The sequence below is a fragment of the Pagrus pagrus genome (genome assembly GCF_965226575.1).
Source record: "Pagrus pagrus genome assembly, chromosome: 5".
NCBI classification, from domain to species: Eukaryota; Metazoa; Chordata; class Actinopteri; order Spariformes; family Sparidae; genus Pagrus; species Pagrus pagrus.
This window is the reverse complement of record NC_140189.1, coordinates 21321354-21346976: the sequence shown is the minus strand read 5'-3', so window position 1 is coordinate 21346976 and position 25623 is coordinate 21321354. Positions and strand designations below refer to the sequence as shown.

Genomic DNA, 25623 nt, shown 5'->3' with positions numbered 1-25623 from the left:
GTACAGCACTTTAACTTGTGACAATATTTCTACACTGTAGTTTTGCCATTTTACTTAAAGCAACATTATGTAGAAATTGGCATTTTGTTGATATAGTGATTTTGTAACACCACTGACGTAAATATAAATCCCAGGTCTGTAACAGTTTGTAAACTTGTATGTTGAAGTAAACATGTATGTGACGCTGTGATCCTCTCACTGAAGTTACATAGTGCAGAAACAAGTGATGGAGACACCGTTCACAATATTACAAGACACCGAACCACCAACATGATTTTGAAGCTGTTATTTTAAGGTGAAAAAGTTACATAAGTTCAAGCTCTGAGTATTTCTTCCACCACTGCTTAAAGGATAAGTTCACCCAAAAATGAAACATTTCTTTCCAGATCTTCACAGCAAAACAGAGTTGCTGCATTCTCCGTAACAACTGGAGTAGAAGGGCACTTTTAAAAGATACAAAATAAATGAAAAAAACAAAACAAAACAAACCACAAGGACGTTATTTACACCCTTTATAAAGCTGAAATCTTCATTATAGCTGTTAAGATAAAAGTGTTTCTGGGCTTCTGGAGTTGAATTGTTTTGTTGACTAAGAAACTTCATCCAACTCTCCATCCACATGGGGGCGAGTAGATAATGATTGAATTTTCACTTTCAAACTAAACCTTAAACTTTACAGCTGAACTCTCCGTAGTATCATGTGACTCCTCTTAGGTTTACTTCATTTGAGCACCGATGAAAATCCAGTCAGGTCAAAGAACCTTCAACGCTCCAAACATAATTCAGTAAACCTCAACGGTCTTCATCAACAGTCAATAAAGCAGCTGTCAGAATGGAAAAGCGTATTTATTTGATTGAACAAGTGCTTGGTGTGATCACGGGAAGTGTCTTACAATGAGCCTACCGTCTCCACTGTTCAGAATCATGAGTTAATATCATGGCAAACATCAGCATACATTTCCTTTTATATGAGAAGTACCACACGAAGACAAACAGTTTGACCTTTAATCAATGGAGGAAAAGATCGACTGGAGTCACACTACAGAGGAGAAATAATATAGAGGGAAGGTATAGAAAAACTATTATTTGGAGACAAATACACCACATTTTCTTTACAATGGATTATATGTACATATTCAAAAAAAATTTAAGCTAAACAAATGTTTATTTTTTTTAGAGAAAGCATATACCAGTGAAACATGATCTGCCCTTGATAATTCTCAAAAGTTAATGTCTGCATATGTTTTATACAAAATAGATTTTCAAACAATATTTGGGTAGTGCAAATCTTTTTTCTTTTTTTTTTTAGATTCAAGCTGGTTGATTACTTTCACAAACAGTTTTGTGTGTGTGAAAAAGACCAATTCCTATCCTATTCACAGTATTACAGAATTTGACCAAAGCCATCATGTTAGAGTAAAAAATGTGTTTTTAAAAAAAAACAAAAAAAAAAACAACCCCCCAAAAATTAATCCAAAACAAAGAACTGTACATTTGTCTTCTAGGAGCTACGTAGTTTACACTGACATAATGTTGAGTTTGTCTGTACTTGCTTTGGTCACCTTGCATTCAAACAAATAGTTGTTTTTTTATGTGTGATGACTGAATAAGTGTATCTGTTTCCTGAAAATCTGGCCTGCAGAGATAAAGTTAAATGTGATTCTCCTGTATGAAAATAGCTTATACTGGAAAATAAAGAACGAGGAAGCGACCACATTGTTATCTGATGGTGATAGATTATCTGTCGTTTCTATTGCATATTCAGAAGTCCTCCTCAAAAATGTACAAATGAGTAAGAGAGGATACATTTTTGAGCAAGAAGAGGCAAGTGTGCGATATATATTATATATATATATATACCTGTTTAAATGAGCAGCAGCAGAGATTTGGATACACTGAATGTGAAAGTAACCCATGAGTAACCCCTATTTAAGTTTATGAAGATGATTTTAAACTTTTGAATAAACTTCAGAAAGAAAAAAAGAACTTTTATCTAAGCACGGGTGTGAATGACGACCGTGGCAGCACATTCCTGAAACTTCATCCTAATCTGTGGAGCGAGTTTGACGGCTTGAACCTGACAAAAATACACCATTAATCACAGAGGCAGACACATTTTGGGAATCCAAACTGAATGTTTTTTCTTTTTTTGGTTCTTAAAGTCAGGACATAAAACGACTAAACAGAGACAACCACATACTGTGTGAATCGGACATCAAATTTCAACAACCTGAGCATGGGAGCGCTTCAACATTTATAATGAGTGCTTTTACATTTCTTGTTGGGATAGCTTAGCGACAAACCAGCAGCAGAATCGTTTGACATTTTTCATATTTAAATGCACCAGCGAGCACTTTGTAGACGCTCACTTGACACATTTATCCAATTATTTTAAACTGGCAGGGCATCATCTTTAACCTGTCAAGAGCTTTTCTTTTTTAAACTAAACAAGTTCCTCTTTAAGGTTCATATTCATGTCAAAACCTGGATTATTTTTGTGCTGATGAAATGATGAAAACATTGCAGCACATTTCAAATTACTTACACAACACACAAAGAAAGATTTAGACCTACATTATTCTTTGTGATCACACATTTGTGAGTGCTTTATGTTACAGCTCGGTTATCACTCGTTAAGTGACTGAAGCTCAGTCATAATTCACTTTTCTAACTAGTTGTGGACAAATTTTTAAAAAGCATCAATACTGGGACGTGTTACCTATTTTGATACAAACACTGACCGACTTTCAGCATCACTGAAAACAGACAAAACCGGAGTTTGGCACTGAAATAGTTCCCAGAGAATAAAGGATCCATTTTGCCTGCCTCCCCAGTCAGTGATGCTAGACTCCAACGACTCCATGAGGTGACTGATGCTAAGTGCTCTGACACGTTTGGGGGGATTGACTACAGAGCGGACGAACAAACGTGCAAATGTTCTAAAGTTACAAAGACGTGAAGACACGGTGCCTACAGGGTGTTAAAGGAGTGGGGGGGGGGGTCAAAGGTTATCAGCAGCTGTGGGAGGTTTACAGGGTTGTGAGTCTGCCAACATCAGATCCAAAGTGCAGTATACACAAGCTGTTCATCATTTTAAAAAGGGAGAGTTCAGACATTTTGGGAAACGTGCTTTGCTTTTTCGAGGATTGTTAGAAGAGAAAACTGATACCACGCTCATGTCTGTGTTCAATATGAAGCTAGGAGCCAGTTAGCTTAGCTTAAAAACTGGGACAAATAGCTACATGGCTTTTTCTAAAAGGGAACAAAATACAAAACCTGCACATCTGTAGCAGATTAACCCCTTTCACACAGGACAAAAAACTACTTGCAAGAAAGGCAAATTCCTTCTAGCAGTGGGAAAGGAAGTGGGGTTACCTGTGTTTAAAAAACCTGCACATGCGTACTTATTTTGGTGTAGAAATGGTTTAAGTTGCCTCTGGATAAAGCCAAGCTAGCTGTTTCACACTCCAGCCTTTAAGCTAAGCTAAAGCTACCTGGTTGCTGACTCCATCTCCACATCAACCGTTAAGACAAGAGTGTGGTATCAATGTTCCCATTTATCTCTTGGCAGAAAGCAAACAAGCACATTTCCAAAAATGTTGAACTATTCCTTTAGATAAACCAGATACTTATTGAGATTGTGAATGTACTGTCGACAAAGGATTATCAGTGGCAGAATCATGACTGCATGTGTGTCAGTATTACAAAATAGACTGTAAAAACAACTTAAAAAATTGAAGGACGGTTATTTTCCAACCGGTTGGAGCCATGGCTGAACCACAGAAATTAGTTTTCCTCATGAACTAAAAATGACAAAATCTTGAAAACAATAAAATATGCCCTCTCTTCTATGATTGGTAGACGCAGGTATCTATCACATTCCATTATTAGACTACGGGGGCAGGAGAAGGGGCTAAAATAAACATCAAAGTGGGCTATTTCCTACGAGAAAACGTTCTCTACCTTCCATCTAAAAAAAAATCATACCCTAAAGACTTGTACAGCATAACAGTCTTTCTTCACAGTCTTTTCAAGCCTTTAGCAGGGTACAAAGTGCTCAAATAGCACTTAAGGAGTTGAGTGTGCGTGAGATCGTGTGAAAGGAAGCAGGCTTTGAATGTTCTTTCTTAAAGACGAGGATAATTTCTACACACAGGATGGACCGAGCTGCCACTTCTAAAGATAAACACAGCCATCGAGAAAAAGGAAAACTTGCAACTGCATGTTACATGAAAAGTACAATCAACGTACGATGAAGGTAGACCACTATGGGTTCAACGGGAAGAAAGAAATGGCTAACATGATATTTGAAGCAAAAAAGGCACATTTTTTTTCCCTTTTATAATAGACGTGTGTAAACCTGGAAGAGGTCGGCGTGTGGGAGAAATCATCCTTTGAATGGTGCACGTCAGTTTCAATGTCTGAAGTATCTATCAAAGCAATGATATATGCTTTTTACATGACTGGAAAATGTCTTTTTTTTCTCCATGTGACTGATAAACATTTTGTTACAACCTCCTATAAAAACTAAAAGAGGACCATACAGTCAAAGAGCCTACTTAAGAGCATGTTATTAATTAAGCTTTGTTACCTTCCCAGGTAACAACGACCTGGAAAATTGTATAAACTGTTACAATTTGAAAATGTAGAAAATACTATCAGAACCTGTACATAGATGTTTGTTTGTATCTACTTCAGATATCGTTCTGTGTTTGAAGGTAAGAAACCTGAGACGACATGGATGTTAAGCCTATTTCTCTTTGCGATCAGCTTTTATCTTACAAACATTTCCTACTTGTTATACACTACATCTTAGTCTGCTCTGTGCTCGCTGTCTGGTTTCTTCTCCGCTCTCCAGACCCATAACCCACTACACAAAGTTGCATACTTGCTCCTGAAAACATCATTCACTCCTCGCCTCGGATCCTCAGTCCCTTTCATTGTCGCTCTTCGGAGGGAGGTGGGGTTGGGGGGCGGGGGATAGTGAGGTGATGTGGTGGGAATTTAAGGCATTGTGTCTTTTATGGGGCACAGTCATCTCTGGTGGAAGAGGAGAGGTTTGACGCTCCCGGCCTTGAATTTTGGTAACTGGTTGCTGATGATCTCGGCCAGCATCTCCGGGAACTCCACACTCAGGGATTTATTCACAAAGGTGTAGAAGCAGAAGCTGAGCAGTCCTCCTACCATCTGCAGACACACAGGAGAACGTGTTGGTGGATAATAATCAATAGAAAAACACTTGATGGCCTATCTTGGTATAGGCCATCTTTTGGCAGCATACGACGACATATCTGATGTTTGGCTTGCAAGATGGTAAATGCTGTACTTATAGACTAGACCTGGAGCTGTCAAGCGATTAAAAAATGTATCTCATTAATGACATGCTTTATGTTTAAAGGTGCAGGGTAAGAACTTTAAACCCGAAGGGAAAGATCTACATCGATTGATATAACTTTGCATTATTGGAACGAGCATTTCCATGAACCAGTAAAAGCTTTAAACAAATGAGATCAATCACAGACAGTAAATTCCTGTTTCAGGATTAAGAAAGCTGCGGACTGCAGATGGTCGATAAGCATTTGCTGATAACATGTAATGCCAATGTCGAAGGATGGATCTCTGTACCTCGTGCATGGAATCGAGCAGCTTGGTGAGCTGATAGAAACGCTGCCAGTTCTGGCTCGAGTTCTCCTCGCGCTTCACAATGGCTTTACCCAACTCCTTGATGTACGACATCCGAATATCGTCGAACACCGCTTGGCTCTTCAGGCCATCCTTTGGCACTGTGAGAGAGGCAAGATAAAATGTCAACACCTGGGACAGAGATAGGGATGATGTACTGTACCCCGTGTTGTACACACCAGTACGTCACACTAAAGCTACGTGTAACTACTGGCTACATATCACACCTTTAATTCTGCCACACTAGACTATGTTTAGATACCCCTGCAGTTAATCAGTTAGTGCTCTAGCTGGTGAAATTGCGTGTGTGTGTGTGTGTGTGTGTGTGTGTGTGTGTCTTTCTGTATCAAGCCAGGCAGCCATGTGAAGATTCAATTCCTGTTTACATTAATTGCATGTCAGTTAATGAGTTGGGAAAGTGCTGTGATGTGATGTTTTGTCCTTTAGGCATCCATGGACAGTGCTGGATTGGAGTAATTGCTTTTGTAATGATTCTATTAACACAGCTCATGTTGGACAGGTGATGGTGAAGGAAGGTGTGGGGCTGAACTTCTGACCTGTGCTGAGCAGCAGCAGGACCTTCATGCACAAATACTCGTCGTGGGAAACCTGCAGCCGGACAAACTCGCTGGAGATCTTCAGCATCTGCTCGCACTGGTCGGCCATGTAGGGCAGCTTCATCCGCTCCCTGGTGGAGTAAGAAACAGTTGAGCAACACCATTCTTGTTTCGCCATAAGTCATAGCAGGCTTATAAGGCTGCTGTAATAGATTAAATGTTCAAGGTCTTGCTGCAAACAATTTGCGGATCCCATTTTAAATCACTCTTCCTGAAATGAGATTCAGTCTATTAGTTTGTCGGAGTAGAAGGCTGAGATGACGAGTGAGCATCATCTCAGTGATGAAGTAATGTTGTGGGTGAAACTGGGGGCAAAATTATGCAAAAACTCTTGAAATCAATGTTCAGGGGCTGCTTTTTTATTGCAAAACTTGAGCAAAAGTGAACATGAAATTCATAAAAATGCCACATTTCTTGAGACAACCTTAAAAAATGAAAATGTCTTTGGCTTTCATCAAACTGAGAAAGATTGTCTGGATAAAGACAAATAGAGAACATAACATCATCAGATATTCATTATGATCCGATTAACTTTAATCTTATGATTGTGAGGGAAAAAAAGAAAATATCAAAAGGCCTATTACAGCCCTGAGCATGGTAGCTGTGCAGACTGCTCAGACACTCAGAGTACTGTTTACCAATGGAGTCATCGAGTCTATTCAAGGGATGAAACACTGATTACTGATGACAGCTGACAGACGCTGTTTGATTCTTGGGAGATGCGACACACACAGCACAGAGCAGAGAGCTGCACTGATATATAAACAAACAGATGTATGCGTTGGCTGACTGATAGAGAAAAGAGGGTTGCATACATCACTTTAATGCTGGATTTATGTGAGGACAAAATTAAGTCTCAACACATCGATGTAGTAATACTTCTGGTATCAAATTAAACAATAAATGTTAGACTTGTACATCGACTGGAAATGGACTTGTACGTACTCGTTTATGACGAGGTCCGGCGCGAAGCACAACATGTTGCCGTTGCACTGCTGGTAAGACCTCCAGCCAAGACCGAAAGACATGAGAAAGAGCCAGGAGCACTGCAGCAGAGTCATCTGGTCGTCCAGGTGCAGGTTCCTGAAACCTGAAAGGAAGGACATAAAGATACTTCAACCAAGTACCAATATAGCCACATTAGTGCCCCTGAAAAATAGTGTTTGAGTGAACTTGTTTTGCAGGTGTGGAGGCTAACCCTGGCTAAAACCTGGTTAAAGACAAGGTGACGATTCATTGACGATGAAGGAATACAACAATTTGGAGTATCCAAATATAAATAAATAATGGACTAAAGGTACGTAATATTTGTAAAAAGTATCACATACATTTTATTGATATAGATTTTTTTTCAACTTCTTCTCCAACTGAGCACCATAATCAGATTTCACCGTTTACCAAATGCGTCATTGTGCCAACTTCATCCCAAATGGAGGAGATCCAGATGTAGAGCCAGTGTGTTTGTTTACATAAGTCACAGCAGAGAAGACACCTTTTTTGTGCTGCACTAATACATTACAACATATCCTGCTTTTAGCTAAAACTTGTGAAATATTCATGCTTGCAATGTGTTGGAGCTGTTAAAATACAATCTGATTGCACGTACTGGCTGCTTTTTGGGTTGTGTGTGCTTTCATAGAATGAACAATGAGGACGGCACAACGGCTGCACAATTAAGAAAAATGTTATTGAAAAATAACAATATCCAAATCACAGAAGCTGCAATTTTTTGATGAGGGTGAAATGTGACGAAAAGGCATTATAATGTACTAAGGTACTGTAATGCTGCAGAGATGCACTAGCCTACAAATCTTGTTCTCCAGATGTAAGCAAACATGCTTGTTTGGTACAGAAGAGCCCAACAAATGTCCCATCATCATGATTTTAATGGGTTTTGCAGTTAAAATAAAAATTGTGATGCAAAATTCTGGCTCTAGTTTTTTTTTTTTCACATGATGCAGCCCTAGACGGCACACATTATTAACTTGCCTTGGTGCAGGCTTGATTTTTCCCCTCTCTTAACTTAGTTAAAGGTCACAACAATTTCTTGTCCTGACATATAATCTTCCATCTCTTTGCTAACTAACTAACTAACAAATACTATAATTACCACACCATACATAGTCTACACTCATTGCTAAGCACACATTTACACTCCTACTGGTACACTACTAACCTGGCAGAGCTTTGGCCCACTTGACAGCAGAGATGACCTGCCGGCCACCCAGCCTGTTGAGGGTGGTCATCAGGCGGGTGGAGGTGTCGGGCAGGGTGCTGTCGTAGCCGGCGTAGATGGTGTCCGGCTCAATGGCCTTCAGCAGGGACAGCATCGTGGGGACGAGTTGAGGCATGCACTTGGGCACGAGGGAGCGAGCCTCCATTGGCGGAGGAGTGGTCAGCTCGGGCGGGTTGCTCGGAAGGTTGCCCTTTAAGCGGTTCAACTTTTTGGTTTTGCGTGCTGCAGATGAGAAAACAGAGATGAGCATAAGGAAGTTTTCAAATTAATAAAAGAGAAAAGGTGAAGAGGAGACGGGAGCAATTAAACCAAATCAAGGGTACACTGTTTGGCATTATCCGTGTGGTTAATATGTACCTTCCAGGTTCATGCCAGCCATCAGACACTTGCGGAAGCGGCAGGCCGGGCAGTTCTTCCTCCTGATCTTGTCTATTATGCAGTCGTTCCTCCCAGCACACAGGTAATTATGCTGCCCTGAGGCACATGGAAGAGAAAGATTAATCTGTTATTTACCTTCATTGCTGTCACAAACACTCCAGGGAGGAAAAACTAATTAGCTACATCACCGTCCTTTACTTTGTAATGATCATGCCTTCGACTTAAAATCATAATGACTCCAGCTTTTGAGCAGACTTATGCGAGACAGATTAGCAACGAATGAGCTTATCACAGGCAATGAATAAATCAGTGAGGAAATAATGATGTCTTATAGCTTTGTACCTTCCACTGCTCTCTTGAAGAAGACCTTGCAGCTGCCACAGGTGAGAACGCCATAGTGGCAGCCTGAAGCCTCGTCAGAGCACACCAGGCAGATTTTATGAGTCCCGCTCTTTCCCTGTGCAGAGGACGTAGCGGTGATCGCTTCCTGTCTTGAGATGGAACTGGAGGGAGAGGGAGGAGACAAAGCAGAAAAATGTCAGCCTCTTTTACAAGTTTTTGACCTCTAGAAGCACAGTGGAGTTTTTCTATGAGTGGGTGCCCATTTTGTTTGTTTGAAGACACACATGTACATGCATGTGCATGTGTGTGACATGATACATTCATGTCAACGCTGTAATACTATCCACTGATTTACAGGCGGTGGTAATGCCAAGATATGCAGCAACGCGCCTGCAAAGGCAGGAAAGAGGAGAACTGCCTGTAAACATGGATGTAAACAATCTTGAGTGTTATGAGGAAGGACATGCATTCATCATGTTTGTTAGACCTCAAGGATACAGAACATTAAATGCAATCATTATGTTTGTTTACAAGGGAACTTGTAACTAAGACAAAAAAAACTACTACCAAAGAAAACACACTGACTTAAATCAAAAATAAAAACTGTCAACTTAGCCCAAATCCATGTGAGACAAATGCTGTACGTCTACAGCAGGCCATTTACAGACTGCCAACCTCTACTCCTGAAAGCTTCCTCTCAGTTTTGAGGGTTCAGCTGCAGGTCATATTTACATCTCTGCACTAAAACTTTAAATAAATAAACAACACAGATACACTACACATACGTGTACACCCATAAGAGTCAATGTGTTCTTTGTGCTTTCATCCCCCCTTTACTTAGCCTTCGTTCCCAACATCATGAGTGAAGAGAAGTGAGGCCATTGTGCCCATTTGGGCCTAAGGCCTAAATTATCTGAAGATCTGTGGTCACATCCTAAATCCAGTGCTTGTCATAAACCAGCCCTTCTTCCTTTGAATTGAACCACAAACGTTTCCAGACCCAGTCAACAGTGGTTAGAGATGCACTTTTTCAAAACGACCACAAGAGGGCGTCGGGCTTTGCAGCATCCATGCGCCAGAGGTCCACACCCCCTTTCTAACCCAGTGGCCACAGCAACAACAACGCCCACAATGAGTGGATATTGAGCCCTGGACATGCAAACAACTGTGTCTGTCCGTCCATACGTCCACAGGCCTGCCACCGCAATGAAAAAACAAAGCGTTTTACTTGACAACAGCTGCTGTGAACTGTCACTGCACACTGACACACTTATGCAGAATTGAACCGGGGAGCCAAGTTCAGTCGGAATTACGCAACACATGAGGGTATTAGCATGAAAGCAGGTCAGGCCCCAGCAGTCAGTGGGTGTAGCGGGGATGGGAAAACCTGAGAGAAACATCAAAGCATTGATGAAGAATTCAGCTGCCAGATAAAAAAAATAAAAATAAAAAAAAAGATCAGGGAGAGACCTCAGAGGAGACGTCTAGTCATGACAGGGCTGAGAGCTTTCTGAGCACCACTGACAACACACTGCGGTCAACAAGTTTCTCCATTCACCTCTTTTGATGATAGTTTGTGAGCTTCCATTTCCTGTCTTTCTCTGACTGCATTGTTTCAGTTTAAACTAAAACCCTGGAGCGTTTCACCCCAAAGTGGGGTGCTCACTGAACAGCTCCCCCCCAGACCAGCTGTGAGAGGTGAAACCTGGGGCAGATGTAATTGAGAACACACAGCGACTTAATCCATGAAAATCCTGCAAACCAGCATTTTCTACAACATCTGATTGACTGTTCTTGTTAAAAATTACATTCTGCTGAGGCGCTTCACCGAAAAAGTTTTGAGGAACAAAAGGTTTAGTTTCAGTGTGGTAGATACAGCCATGATGTATTACACAGAAGCATGAAACAAATCACACTCCATATTGTGTGCACAATTCATCATTGTCTGAGGTGAACGACCTGAGCAGAAGGAATATTATTATAAATATTTTTAGCTATGGTAAAGATCACTCCTTTTTAGACCTGGGAATTAGATTCATTTTTCTAACTCAAATACAAAGCCCAACCTACGCAGCTACAGAGTAAACAGAAACAGTATTAATATTATATATAAATGCAGAAAAATGAAAATCCTTCAAATCTAATGTGCTATAGATTAACTTTTGATCATCCTTTGTTTGTATTTGCCTCGCCAAATGAGAATATATCACCGTCTCCAAGCACAGTGTTGTCTTTGGTCCTGAGAAAGTTTTCTTAGGATCACAACAGAAGTGCAAAAGTTGCAGCAAAAATTATAAAACTGAACCCCATGTTGTGTATGATTATGGATTAATGAAGTTCAAGACGTGTTTCAGTAATTAGTCTGTTTGGATGTTAGCCTTGCTAAGTGTTACAATGGCAATCCTAGCTAGTCTGACCTGTATTACTGTAAACTGTGAAATGTTCACGTGGTTTCAGTGAGATGGTATAGTAATAATCGTAGTTACTGCAAGAGTTGATGTTTGGTATTCCAAGTCCCACAGAGAATGAACCGATTAATCTCATTTTACAGCCTTCAGATGCTTTTAGTTATTGCTGTCAGTAACAACTCGTGCCTTACCATTTTTACTACTTTTACCATTTCTATTCTGCAAGCAAAGTTTAAATCTAACTGAAGACTCTGTGTTTGTGACCGGAGCCCAGTAGTGTTCAATTTTCCAACAAACCAGTTTCAGGGATCCAATTCCCAACATGTTACATACCTTATTTATGAGCACTTGAGTCGCTTCATGTCAGCTCAGTCTTTACTGCTTATTGCTGTCATTAAGGGTTGCACTGGTTTCTCTTCTCTCCCCTGCTCTCCACAAACACACTAACTTTAAAAGAAGTTCATAACCTCTACTTAATGCACACCTGAGGGTAAGAAAGGCCAAGATGTAGTGAGAGTGGATGGATGATCACAGCTCTAATAAGACTGGTTCTGTTAAAACTCAGACTTTTTCCTTTCTCTCAGAACCCTTGCAAACCATATACTGCAAATTGCAATTGTGTTGTCTTCCTAAGAAACAAGCTTGGTGTAGATGCTGCACTTTAAGTCAATGAAAGAAATTTGGCTTTGTGTGAGCGCCTCTATTTATCAGCTATGATTTCACCAATTCCAATAACAAACTGAAAATATAAGTACAATTTTACAATTGTTCAACTCTAGCTGTGTTGTGTGTATTTGCAGCATGTTTTCTAATTGCTGCACATGTGTTGTCAACTTGATAAAGACAATTTCTTAATTTGCTTGTGTTTTGTCCGTTTGCATGTGCTTTCTTCAGCTGCTGTGCCTTGAGCTCCCTCGGCCACCTTAATTATCACCCAACTCTGCAGTTGCTGCTCCAACACTCTCAGCTTTGGTGCCAAATGCAGCAAAGTTGGCTTAACTGCATTTTCAACCAGACACCGGTACAACTTCCTCAACTGCTGTCACGCGTTGTTTACTTATCAGCTGACATCTTTGTCCGGAGCCACACAAGAGAGGCTCTATGGTGAACTAGTATTTTGTAACTCAACTACAACAAGGGCACTGCTTGTTATTTTAGTGTATGGAGATCTGATGTTGTTACATCGCGGTTGCTCTGCGTATGCGCTGGGTTGACTGCCATGAACGACATATTTCTCATAATTGTAGGTTTTTAAAAAAAGTCAAATATTCAGTAAAATTGCCAACTCATAATCAACTTGGAAAATCTTGGTTTCGGTAAAGCCCTCATGGAAACCAGGAAGAAAAAAAAAGTCGATTGTGAAGATTGGAGTCAATCAGAAATGTCAATCAATCCATGCTGATCCTTGATGGGTTTCACGGGGCTGAAGCCGACAGGCGAGGTACACCCCTAGACATTTGTCCAGGCAATCACAGGGTTGACACAGAGAAAGACAACCACTCAGGCTCGCATGCAAACTCCACACTGGTCCCAGCCAGCCGCCATGTTTTAACCCAGAACCTTCTTGCTGTAAGGGGGCAGTGCACCACTGGCCAGAAACGTGACTCTTGCTGGCTATAACAAGTTTACAAGGTGATAATATGTCAATTTTGTGTTAACAGCTTGATCCACTGCCCTCAAGTTGGCAAAAATTGCAATTATTGCTGCTTTAAGATCAGTTATAGGAAAAACAGCTGAAACAAATGCTTCACTGTAGCCATGTGAGGATAGACAATAATTGTGTTGTGACAAGCATATCTAGGCATCATGTTTCATAGTTTACCTTTATTTTCTATAAATCTTCTGATAAACTGTCATTGTTATAGTATCATCTGAATTACAGCTCTCAGTGCTTCATTCATGCTTCAACCAGCATGTCTGAATACCTGCTGACTGGATCACAGTAAACACAAACAGTAACGGCCTGACTGAAGGGTCATTTGGTCAATACAAAACATATAAAGCCTATGCTGCTGCGATGATGTAGCCAGTATGCCATCTGTCTCCCACACAGATTTATGTTGGGTTTCCATAACGGTTAAGCACACACACATACAATATACAGTGTGGACACACAAACAAAAGCCCTTTGGGGCAAGGGAGGCTATTCAGAGTGATGAAGATGATGTCACAGGGTATGAATGGGTGACCTATTTGTCCTTCACTGGCCCACTAGGTGTCATCAGGACAGCTTTACTAGAAGGCTTTAGGCTACTGGGTCAAATCCAATTACTGCAGCCACTACATGTTTCAAAACACCGATGTAAGCCTGAAGTGAAGTCAATGCTTTTCAATATTTACTCAAAATACAATATGGCATCAGTAGATGACATTCAACTCAGCCACGGGACATGATACAAGTCTGTTTTTGAGGACTGTCACACAGAAACCAATCAAAGCTGCACGACAATCTGCAGAGACCAAATTTCCTCTTTCTGAAACCATCTGTTGAAGCGAGTGCTTGCCACCGACAGGAAGTTCTTGCATTCCCTCTGAGTTTACTATCGGTCAGAGCACAGTCACAGCACAAAAGCAGAGACACCCCGAGATGGGCCTCGGCTTCAACAAGAGCAGTGCTGAGAAAGTTAACTGCTTACTTCTGTAGGAGTGTGATCAATCAGCCTGGGTTTTAATGAGGCAAGCCACTTCACGCACTTACGATAATGCTGGTGGCCCACTGCCCTGCTTAACAATTCATAATCCCCTTTTAGCTGTGAGTGTCACGAGTAGCTTGGCAGGCCACTGCTCAGTATACCCCAGCCTCTTTATCAACCCAGACAAGCAGCTGTAAGGACTACATCATTACAGTGCCAGCCTGCTTCTTTTTCGGTGCAGTAGATTGTTTAGTGCTTTTGCATTTATTCCATATATTAGTCTACATCATCCTCCTTGACCTACTTCAGGCCCAGCCACAACACATGCGTCAGCTCAGAGAAAAATATGAACAATTATTTAGTTCCACTGGTTGTCCGGGACTCACATTTGTTGAGGTCATGCTCCTAAATAAGACTGAAAATAACAGAAAGAGGATCTTCACAAAAATCTGTCCAGGATGTTGCATGCTTAAACCAGATTGTTGTGTGATGTTTATCACTGATACAGGTAGAAACATCTCCTCATCTTCATCTGTGAGCGCGGAGAGGCGATCAGAAGGAAGCGTTCCTTCCCCGAGGTAAGAGCCACCAAAATAGAAAGGGGAACTGGTCTGCACGCTCTGAATCATTCTTGCACGCAGAACAACACAGCTTCTATGAGGGAGTGGAGAGACGGGGTTTGTTTGGTTAAAGACTGGGCTGGACTTCTCTAAAATATCTGTATCCTGGGCCCTCCAATACAAACAGACCGTATGTCTTTATAAGTACTTGACATAAGTACCGTGCTGCCATAGGAAATTCACACAGTGGAGATGTAGTACCCTTTGGAGCAGTTTTACATGAACATGAAGTGTTTTTAAGGCCATTGTTTTGATTTATGATAAAGTCCATTAATGAGATACTTCACATGTGATATGCTGGATGATCCCTCAGTGTCACCATCTCCTCCCTTGATGATTTATTGACAAACAGCTACATTTGGTTGCCCAGTGCAGCAACTTCAGCTGAGCTTCAAAAACCAAAGAAGACTAAACTATCCCTACGGCTAAGCACGAGAGAAATAACCCCGAGGGTATTTGAGTTTCCATAATAGTTTCCATAGTAGGAGCCGTTAGTGACTTCTGTGTAGGTGGGAGGCAGCTTCCTGGCCTGTAAAATGAATTGGAGGCCTGCTGCTGCTACTGTGTGCATAACCGTAATACCTTCAGCTGGATACCGCTGAATGGGGGAGGAACCCACTCCCAAAGTTTGACTTTGCTGACTCGGCAGCTGTACAACAAAAGTAAGAAGAAGGACACAAACAACGCACAGACTTAGCTATATCCTCTTAACCTCGATATGGGGAAATTCTATAAGCCTCTTGAGTGTCAAAACACAACAAAAACTAAATACAAAAAAGCAAAACTGCGGTTACAGGGGAATGCGGTAATAACGCGAAAGCGACTGGAATGGCTGGCATTTGATCTGGTGCATTCACTCGGCGCCAGCTGTGGGAAGGCGGGAGGGAAAGTAGGTCAGGAGAGTGAGAGCTTCACGGCAGCCTGCCTGCCTGCCACAGCACTCAGGACACGCCCACATGCACACACATGTGCACATCTACACACTCATGCATAATATACAACGCTAAAAGACCCGCATGTCCCACACACACAAGCACATTAATGACAGGTGATTTACAGCAGCTGAAAGCTTCTGCTGACAGTCAAGGTCTCTGCCCTTGACTGCAGGAAGCTAAAACAGGGGACAGACGGACGGAGGGGAAGAGAGAGGACGGGTGAGGGAGGCAGAGAGGTGAGGGGTGTGTCAGAGCGAGACCGCTCACTGAATAGCTCTGACCAAAGATTGCTCTCAAAACAGAGAGCCAAGACTGAGAGCAGAGACTATTCATACACTATGTATAAGCTTTATATAAATACATAAGGCTATATTTAAATGGACTTCGGAGCATAAACTGCTCACATATCAAACCAGGCAACAAACCACAGCTGATATATCCAACCGTGCAGACAAACAACATTTCACTTCACCAGCACCAGTTGAATATATGCCGTACTCCAAGGCCTATCAATCTGGACCCTGCACTGGTTTGATAAGGCTCTATGCTCTCAGCTGACACAGAATAACTGCCTGTTAATACCCAGCTACACTACTGAGCCTACCCCGTCATGAAGAAACTCACACATTCAACAAGTTGTTACAAAGTCCTGCAGGAACCGCAGCTGTCAAACACACCCCCGAGGCAATGACTCGGACCTACATTTCATCAATAGGATGCTTTAAAAATGTGCTGCCTCAGATGTTTACACAGATAATTGTTATGTTAAGCATGCTAGTTGTTTATCTTGAGCGGGATTTGAGGAAACCAACCTGAAGAGATAGCAGAAGTGTTTGCTGTGACAGAGAAGAAGTCAGAAAAGCTGCTCCAACACCGTCTATTTTATTCTTGTTTATTCAACAGTGAGTCAGACATTTCCCAAAGTTGACTCAATATTCCCACATGTGAAATTCTCTGGAGTTTTACTGCCGTAGCACAGACACAGTGGGATCTGCTCTTTAACTTGCCCAGGCACTGCTTCGTTCAGCCCAGGTCTGACTGCACAGCAGGCTCTGAGCCAGCAACCCAGATTTACTCCTATCAGTGGCGAAACTAAAGAGCGTTTACCTTTTTGATTAATCTGCCTATTATTTCCCCAATAGATGAATTGTTTGGTATTTAAAATGTCAGAAAAAGTTTAACATTTCCATCAAATCTCTTAAAGCCCTGGTTGGCATCTTTAAATTGCTTGTTTTGTCCCATCAACTATGGCTGCATCTAACGATTATTTTCCATGATCAGTTAAACTGGAGATTATTTTCACAAATACTCATGTATAGATTACATTAAGTTACTAAAAAGTATTCTCTTTTATTTACTGTCATAAATGACAATCAACTAATCCTTGCAGCTCTACCATCAACAGTCTTAACCTAAAAGATATTCACTTTACTATTTTATAACACAAAGAAAACAGGGCTTTGGTCGCACAAGCACCTTAATATCTGTCAAGGGGTTAAAACTTACAAGGTCTCATAAAAAATTAAAATATGTAGCCTGTAAAAATAGTTTCTAACATACACCAACTGATTGTTTTGACAGTTGCCTATAAACATATTTTCTGCAGACTGTCAGCATATTTTGCACATGTACAGTACATGTCTGTGTGTGCAGTGTACTGCTCCCCGGTACTTGTCACTTTTTTTTTTTTTTCAACAATTGAGGTTATTGCAATGGCTTGTTTCCTGTGAGATTCAAAGGGGAAAAAACTTTTATCTGCACCTTTATGCCTGTGAACAATCTCTTACAAAATGTGTTAAAAGTTAAATTTAAATGTGTTAATGGGTGCACCTTAAATTATGTGCTGGTGCACCTGGAAATGCAACAAATCCTCGCATTTTGAGACGCTAAAACGTGGTCATGTTTAGCATTTTTGCTTAAAAAATTACAAAAACTAGTTGCCGATTCATTTTCTGTTCCATGATTAATCAACTAATAAATTCAGCTCCAGTTAATATTCAGCAGTATCAGGCTGGATAAGACAGACAATAAATGGTTATATCTGATTAATAAATAGAAAACTGAACTAACCTCCACTGAAATGACATTTTATCTGTACAAGAACCTGAACCACACAATACTCGCTCACTCATACTCACACTCGCCCTCATAAAGAGAGCTCTACAGGCTGAAACTAAACAATACTGCTTTGTCTGAATTCAGTGAGCCCCTTTTATTACTCCTCCAAACAACAGTCCTCCATTACACACAATCAAGTCAAAAGCCTCTGAGGAATTCCCGTCACCTACAGTGTGCATTATAAAAGGCTTTTATAGATCATATTTTGTCACGGAGCCCTGAGGATCTCAACAGAGCACAATGGCGGCTCAGGCTAAAGTCAGCAGCAGTATGGCTAAGTCATTACAGCTGACCCACAAATTGAACTCCACTCTATGGTTTGGGCCTATCACAGGCCGTGCAGGAAATACCATGCTAAAAACAATACTTGCATAACACTGGCCTACTAAACAAGCTGTATTATTATCTGCCTCTTTCCCCCAATCACTGTAGGTATTTCCTTTTAGAGCAGTTCAGTTTGAATCAGGTCACGCCACATCAGAACCAGTTATCATACGTTGAGGGTGTGCATTTCCCAAAATAGGAGCATTTCTCCACGTGAAGCATTCTTCATTGTGTGAGCCGGTTGTTTGTGAATCAGACCGTAAAACTGAGTCAGACTGTAAAACTGATAAATGAACAGATAAAGGTATGGGAAAGCACTGGGGATGTGAGAGACAACTGGCTATGTCACAAGTCTCAGCTAGTTGAACTGACGTAAGAAGACCTGCACAGTGCAAGGCAGCAAACTTTGGGGCTACGGCAGGTCAGGTACTCTGTGCCACGCGAGTTCCTGTGAGCCTCAGCCACAGCAGGAAGCGGCAGCAGCAGCCTTGCGTGAGAAGATGGGGGTGATGTTGACCTGATGCCAAACACCTCACAACCACAGAACTGGTGCAGCCCAGCGTTCAGCCGATTCCAAGCCGCTAAATGTCACACAGGTTGAGGCGAACAGACAAAAACACAACTCCCACTCACTAGAGAGAAATGCTATGTTTACAAACCTATAAGCCAATACCCAAACACCCACACAAAATCATCTGGGCTCACACCACATGCACAGACATAATCCTATGCTCAAACACACACAGAGACTGACATACACACCTCTGAAGTACACAAAAACAAGGTAATTAAAGCCACATGTGAAATGAAAATGAGGTGTATCTCGTGTCACTCCCCATCTGTTCCTGGTCACCAGGCATTAGGTCGACTGTCAGACAGTCATGAAGATGATACCAAACAATAAAAACACGAACACAGCTGTGCCCTCGTTGACATGACGCACTCCTGCATGCCAACTGTTTGGGCTGATCACTCCCCATCAGATACTGAGTCAGACAGGCGTGAATGTAAAAGAGACACAAACAAAAAAGCCTCTAAGATGTGCGACTGTCACACCACTGTTGGTGAAGAATGTCTATTGAGCCGTTTCACGACTGGAGCCATGTTCACAGCTGAACCCATAAAAGTCTACAGGGCAGCAAATGAAAGACTTTACAAAAGGCACTTTGTGGGGCCGGGTGGAGCCCAAATACTGTGACTCGATGCTCACTGGAAAGAAATCACAGCAGAAATTTAGATTCGGCAAAATCACGTGAGGAGGTCAGGGGAACAAGCAGCCCTTTTGACTTTACTCTACATCAGAATTTCCTTCTGACCGTACAGGGCTGATCATTCTGTAAAGGCCACAATTCATTCATCCCTATTATTGAATGAACTGACTCTGCTGCTCCTTGGAGACAGATCTGCTTCAAGTGAAGACATCACAGATTTATTTTTGGCATAACGCAACTGGAGGATCACGTGTCCGTTGGGCTGTGCCACAAACACACATACTCAGGCTTGTCCAGAAGAGGAAAAAAGATGTGACTTGGATAAAAGTGGAATTCCCCTGGTTTTTAAACAGCACATCCTTTCTCCAGACCGTGTGCTTATTGCCGCAGCCATGTCCTGTAGAGTCAACGAGCCCGTCTCACAAAGCAGGATTAGTGGGTTAACTAAGAAACTCAGGGGTTAAACCTGGTATTTCTGTCTCAGGACGAGGACTTGATTTTAAATTGAGCTCCATTGCCATGGTAACCAACACTGCAAACCAAACCTGCAAGGAGCAGTTTTTGTTCTGGCTTATCAAAACGAAGAAAATGTCCACCTCCTCATGTCTCAACAGTGAGGGCAGAATACAGCTACCATTCCTGTAACAAAAACACCTCACTTGTGCTAAAGACAAGAGTACTGAAGAGCGCAGAAAGATGTGCCGACAAACCATTAGCAGGAAGCTTACGATGCTTTTATTTGTAATATAATATATTTACTGCATGTTGTTGCATATTAATTGTGCTGAACTTACTGTATGATAAAACCAACAGTGTAGCTCAGATGCACATGAGGCCACGTGCTGATATCTGTAAACTTTAAGTATCTAAACTGTAAGTGAGATGACACTATCCAAGAAATAAATGTGCCCTATCTAACTGCACCAATCAGCCCTTAAATTTTAATAAGGAAATTAATGTTCACAGTTACAAGTAGCAAATTTATGTGCAGTTCAGTAATGCACACAATTTGTTTTCTTTAAGTACGTTTCCTGTACTGCATACCTTATTCATGCTATCATGTGAAAAACGCAGACCCCTGAAAAAATTCCACACAAATGCATAAATCACAACTTCAATCATTTAATGACTGTAATTTTTTACTATTTCTAGCACTTTTTAGTCTATTCTCATCATAACAATGTATGGATTATTCTTTGTTGACTCTTTAATTTTTTAAATTGCAATTTCTTGATTTTTCCACAGGGACCCATACGTTCGACATGTATTAAATATTCTGTCCTGTATCTGGTGATGCAGCATGTGACTGAGTGTTTGTGATAAACCCCAACTCCTTCACGTGTGCACTCAAACGGGATTAATCCTGGACTGACACCAGCAGCTGATAACCACCTTTTTGATAGCTGTTATCCAAAACCACCAGGGTTTCATTTGTGAAAACAGATAACAGAGCTTGCCTAAGTTTAACGATAAACAACACAAGTAGGGCTGATAAATGAACACTTACTGATACTCAGCACTGATTAATTACTTTGGTGAATCACATACTCACTAAAGTCTTTCCAATGTCTTCACATTAAAGGCTGACAAAGGCATCTTTTAAATAGATTGGCCTCAGATATATGAGGCCTTGTCTCTCCCTGATCCATTGTTTACTGCACTCCAGTACCATGAGCAGTGTCAAAGACACATCAATTATAACACTGAAACCATTTCCTAACACACAAGGTTATAAACCAGTGAACCATAAAGCGGCGTAAACAAATAATCAGCAGCGAGCAGTTTTAATTAATGATATTCATATCCTGTCAGCGAGCAGCAGTGAGCCAAAAATCTCTTCAGGTTGACATTTCAGTGACATTGCTCAGGTGAGCTATGCTTCCAGGTGAAAAATTAAATTATTGTGTTCAAGAAGCGTTGTCCAAATCCTTCCTAGATTTGTAGGCAGTATGCCCTAACACTCGGCTATCTACAAACACCAGATATATCCGTATCTGTGTATATGTTGTTCAATATGCCCTGATGTGACCGCGGAAAAAGATGCTTGGGGTAAATTATAATTATTAAATTCCCAGTGAAGTTCAATGTTTACATGTACTGAATTATTTTAGACAATAAAGTTTATTGTGAAAATGTCAAACATCCTGCCTCTGCTACATATCTTTGTCACAGGTTTTTGATAACCACATTAGAGGGATCATTGCATAGATAATCTTATTTGAGCAGCGGTAATCAGCAAATACTTACTTTGACCTCATAAATAATTCTGATTAACAACCTGTTTTGCTAATTCAAATTCCTAATAATCTCAGCTCAAGGATTTGTGGGCATGAAGCTGTAGGAAACAGCTCTGCTGCAAAGATGAGCATGTATGCATCTGGTCTTTGAGCAATGAACATTAGCTGTCTGGTGATGCAAGGAAGGATAAAATGAGACAAGTTAAGACATGTCTGGGATCACCACTTTAACGTGTCAGGTTGGTAAGAGTAAAACAAAAGGGCAGGTCAGTCTAAACAGCCAAGTACTGAAAACATTTCTCACCTGGCAAAGCTGGTGGAGAAAGAGGGAGAGCTTGAGAAAGCCTCACTGGCCCTGTTCATCGCCGCGTTGTCCCCGATACCCTGGCCTCTGTTCCAGGGCCCAGCGATGGTTGTCACTGGGAGATACAGGCTGGTCACTGTTTTCTGATCCTTTTGCTGCTGAGTTTCATTGCTGCTGGGGTTGACTCCAAAGCGGTAGCTCTGTCCTCCTGAAGTGCTGACTCCACAGATGGAGATGGGGTTAGAGCTGGGCATGTCTGTGGAGGACGTGCCGCTCATTTGGCAATAACTCTGGCCTGCAGATGTCTTCTCCTGTTTGATCACACCTTGGGTGCAGAGCTGAATGAAGCCGGCATCTTTTTCTTTCTTCACCAATGCAGGCAAAGTGGTTGTAGGGGTTAAGGAGGCGGATGGGGATATGCTAGAGCACGACTGATCTGGACTTGTCATATTACTGCCATTATGAGCAACAAAGACTGCCCCACTGCCGTTAATGCTTTCGACCACAGCAGGCTTCATGTCCCTCTCTGAGCCAACGTCCCCAAGCAGAGAATCGTCTGCCAGAGAGGACAGGAAGGCATCGTCCCCTACATAAAATTCTGAGGGGGACCCAGTGAGCTCGAAATCTTGGAGTAGATCCAGAGCGTTGTCACTGAACAATTTCTGGTGCACGTCCACATCTTTGCCAATGTGATCAAAGGCGTGATCAAGGTCAATGGGGTCTTGGTCTCCTTTATCCATGGAGAAATCCTCTGTTTTCATTGGGAAGAAGTTGGGATCTGACCCCCCAATAAGTGAATCCATGGAGGACTGGTTAATGTCCACTATACTGGCCTCCAACTGGGGCAAATGCTCCCTCAAGATCTGACGCCCAAATGTAGTGGAAGTGTGTGTCTGGAGGAACTGCTGCTGAACCCTCTGATCTTTGGTCAGGCCCCTGGACTCTGAGTCTTCTAACACGGGGCCTACAGTGGCGGTAACGGAGGTGAGCTCCTCTGGGAAGGGGCTGTCACTGAGGCCGTTAGGCACCTGTCCTGGCTGCATCAACGGGCTGGATGGAAGAACGATAGATGTGGCAGAGGTGATGGACATGGCACTGTGAGGGGCCACTTTTAACAGACCTCCCTCCTCAGTGCTTTCGGTGTAGACCAATTTGCTTAAATGGTCATCTCTTCTATATGTGATCTTCTTCACTCCACCTTTATCCATCTTTTCATTTGAGGGGGGAAAACAGACAGAGAGTGTTAACAGAAAGGTGTGTCGTTTCACAAGAATGCCCAGCAACCATATTAAAACACACTGATGGGTTATCAGACGTGCTGAAAAACTAGTGCTGCTATCATGTAGAGGAAATTAAAATGGTTTCAGGTCATGCAAATGACGAGAACAAATCTCAAACGCTAGGTCAATAAGACTGGGGAAAGTTGCAGCAGTTGCACCCCCCCCGCGCGCCCTTGATAGCTTAAGAAGCTAACATTAGCTACTCGCCGTTAGCACACATATTCGTCTACGCGCATAGACAGACGCGCCCACCTAAACTGCACTTAAAGTAAACACACATCAAATGCTTTCGGCCAGAAGTCACACACAGAAAGCCGGAAAGTTTTACCAAAATATAGCACATGCTAACGTTAGCTTAATGCTACGTGTTGGCATGCTAGGTAGCAGTGTGGCTAAGTTGAACTGGCTACGTCCCCACATTTCGGTCGAATGTCGTTGACAGTAGCGTTAGCCAGCTAGCCAACATAGCCCCTATAATTGTTTATATTTAGCGTTAAACCGGCTAAAGCTACGTTGTAGTATGTGTCTTTAACTCACGTATTTATCAAGTAAAATCTCAATTAAAGCTCGTATTTACCCTTGAAATGACTGATTGTTGGTATGTGTCCACAGGTCGTCTGTCAACATTGTTTTGGTTGAAAGTGGCAGTCCACAACACGGAGCACTCACTCAATGTTTGTTAACGCTGCTCCTTGCGCGTCGTCTCTTAGCTACATGGCTTGATAACCCGACAAAAAAACCCCACGCCAGTTAAAGAGCGTTTGTGAGTTTCTTTTTGTTCAGTCTTCCAGTGCGATCTTGCTTGCAAATTGTCGTACAGGCTTGCCTTGAGCTGGCCGAGCTATGGGGATTCACAGCTAGCCATTAGGAAAGTAGGCGCTAACCTCCAGGAAAAACATACAAAATGGAGAACTAGCAAGCCAGCCCCATGGCAGACCTGTTTACAACATACAGCGCCCCCTGCTGGCCGCGCCGAGCAACTGCGGCTTGTTATGTTCAAGGAGTTCAAGCTCTCAGGTCGCCTTTGGGGACTCACAATAAGAAAAAACTGATGACCATCTATTTAATAACGACAAATCAATAATTATATCATGATAAAGACTCAAAAATCCAAGGCAGGAATTAGTTTCAGTGCAGTTTGATAATGCCAGGACCCAAATAGCAGCAAGGAAAGTTAAATAAAGTGCCCCTGAGCATTGAACAAACTGTGTGTATTAAACTGTTTGCATGTGTCTCCTCTTATATGAGTGAGCTGCCCTGCACAGGGGCTCCACTGTCTTGCAGTGGTTTGACAGAGAGACAGACGTCTGAGTCAGAGGACAGTGGGAGAAATTATGAATGGATGTGCATGTAGTCTCAATGATCTCTGGGCTGCACACTGCAACTAAGGTGATTTTTATTTCTCCCTCCAGAAGTAGCCTGTAGGTCTGAATCTGCTACGTGAAAAGGAGCTTTTACTGGACTACATATCTCCAAATAATGATACCGTGAGCTAAAATGATGAGACGTGAGTGCACAGCTGGGTATCCGACCACAGACACCACCATCACTGTAAGATCATTAATTATTAATACATGATAAATATATTATGATTAAGTCACAGGATTGCTGTTCAAATCTGATGCAACTGATTGTGGGGACTAAATTAGGATGCATAAACAATCTCTACCTAGTTTTGATTTCTTAGGTTAGACTTTGTCTATTTCAATAAACTGAAGCACATCACTCCTCACTACACTGGTCTGCTGCGACGTCTCAGTCAGGATGCAACACAATAGCGGTTGATGTGTTGGTGTAAAAAGCGTGAAATCGTATGGTATTGCATTGCAGCGGTGCAATGTTTAACACTACACTACTAAGAAATGATTGTTATTCGGTACAGCAGGGCATCATTCAGCCAAATCATGTACTGACGGATTGAATGCTGACTAGATAAACTAATGAAATGAATAAATAATATTTCGGGACAACAATTTCCCTGTTGGTGTACTTACTGTACTCCCTCCAGGGGCTCAAGAGGACACTCAATGTCATTGCAATGGCTGCACCAGTAAACAACAACCCACTATTGGATAATTATTAATCAGTTAGCTGTAATGGCTGACCTTTCTCACCTTACTGCGAGGAAGGAGACAATCTATATGAGCAATTTCAAAGATAGCATGAAGCAAAGATTGTCTTTATTCAAAACAGAAGTGAGGTTAGAGTGCCTTCTCACTTATTAAAAGCTGCAGCACTGCTCACTTCATTTATGATTTAGTCAGAAAACTGCAAAATAGATTTTGTTTCCCGAGCCGT

The 25623-nt window shown here is 41.8% G+C and overlaps 1 protein-coding gene across 1 annotated transcript; it reads right to left on the bottom strand.

The window, feature by feature from the left end:
* Window positions 1-830: 830 nt before the first annotated feature.
* On the bottom strand, window positions 831-24250 carry nr3c1 (nuclear receptor subfamily 3, group C, member 1 (glucocorticoid receptor)). Its single transcript, XM_084353587.1, has 9 exons — window positions 23903-24250; window positions 22046-23253; window positions 9256-9416; window positions 8893-9009; window positions 8476-8757; window positions 7245-7389; window positions 6240-6370; window positions 5626-5783; window positions 831-5187 (listed from the first exon to the last, which is right to left on the bottom strand). The coding sequence occupies exons 2-9, from the start codon at window positions 23251-23253 to the stop codon at window positions 5035-5037; spliced, it is 2355 nt and encodes a 784-aa protein (XP_084209713.1). The 5' UTR covers window positions 23903-24250; the 3' UTR covers window positions 831-5034.
* Window positions 24251-25623: the final 1373 nt, after the last annotated feature.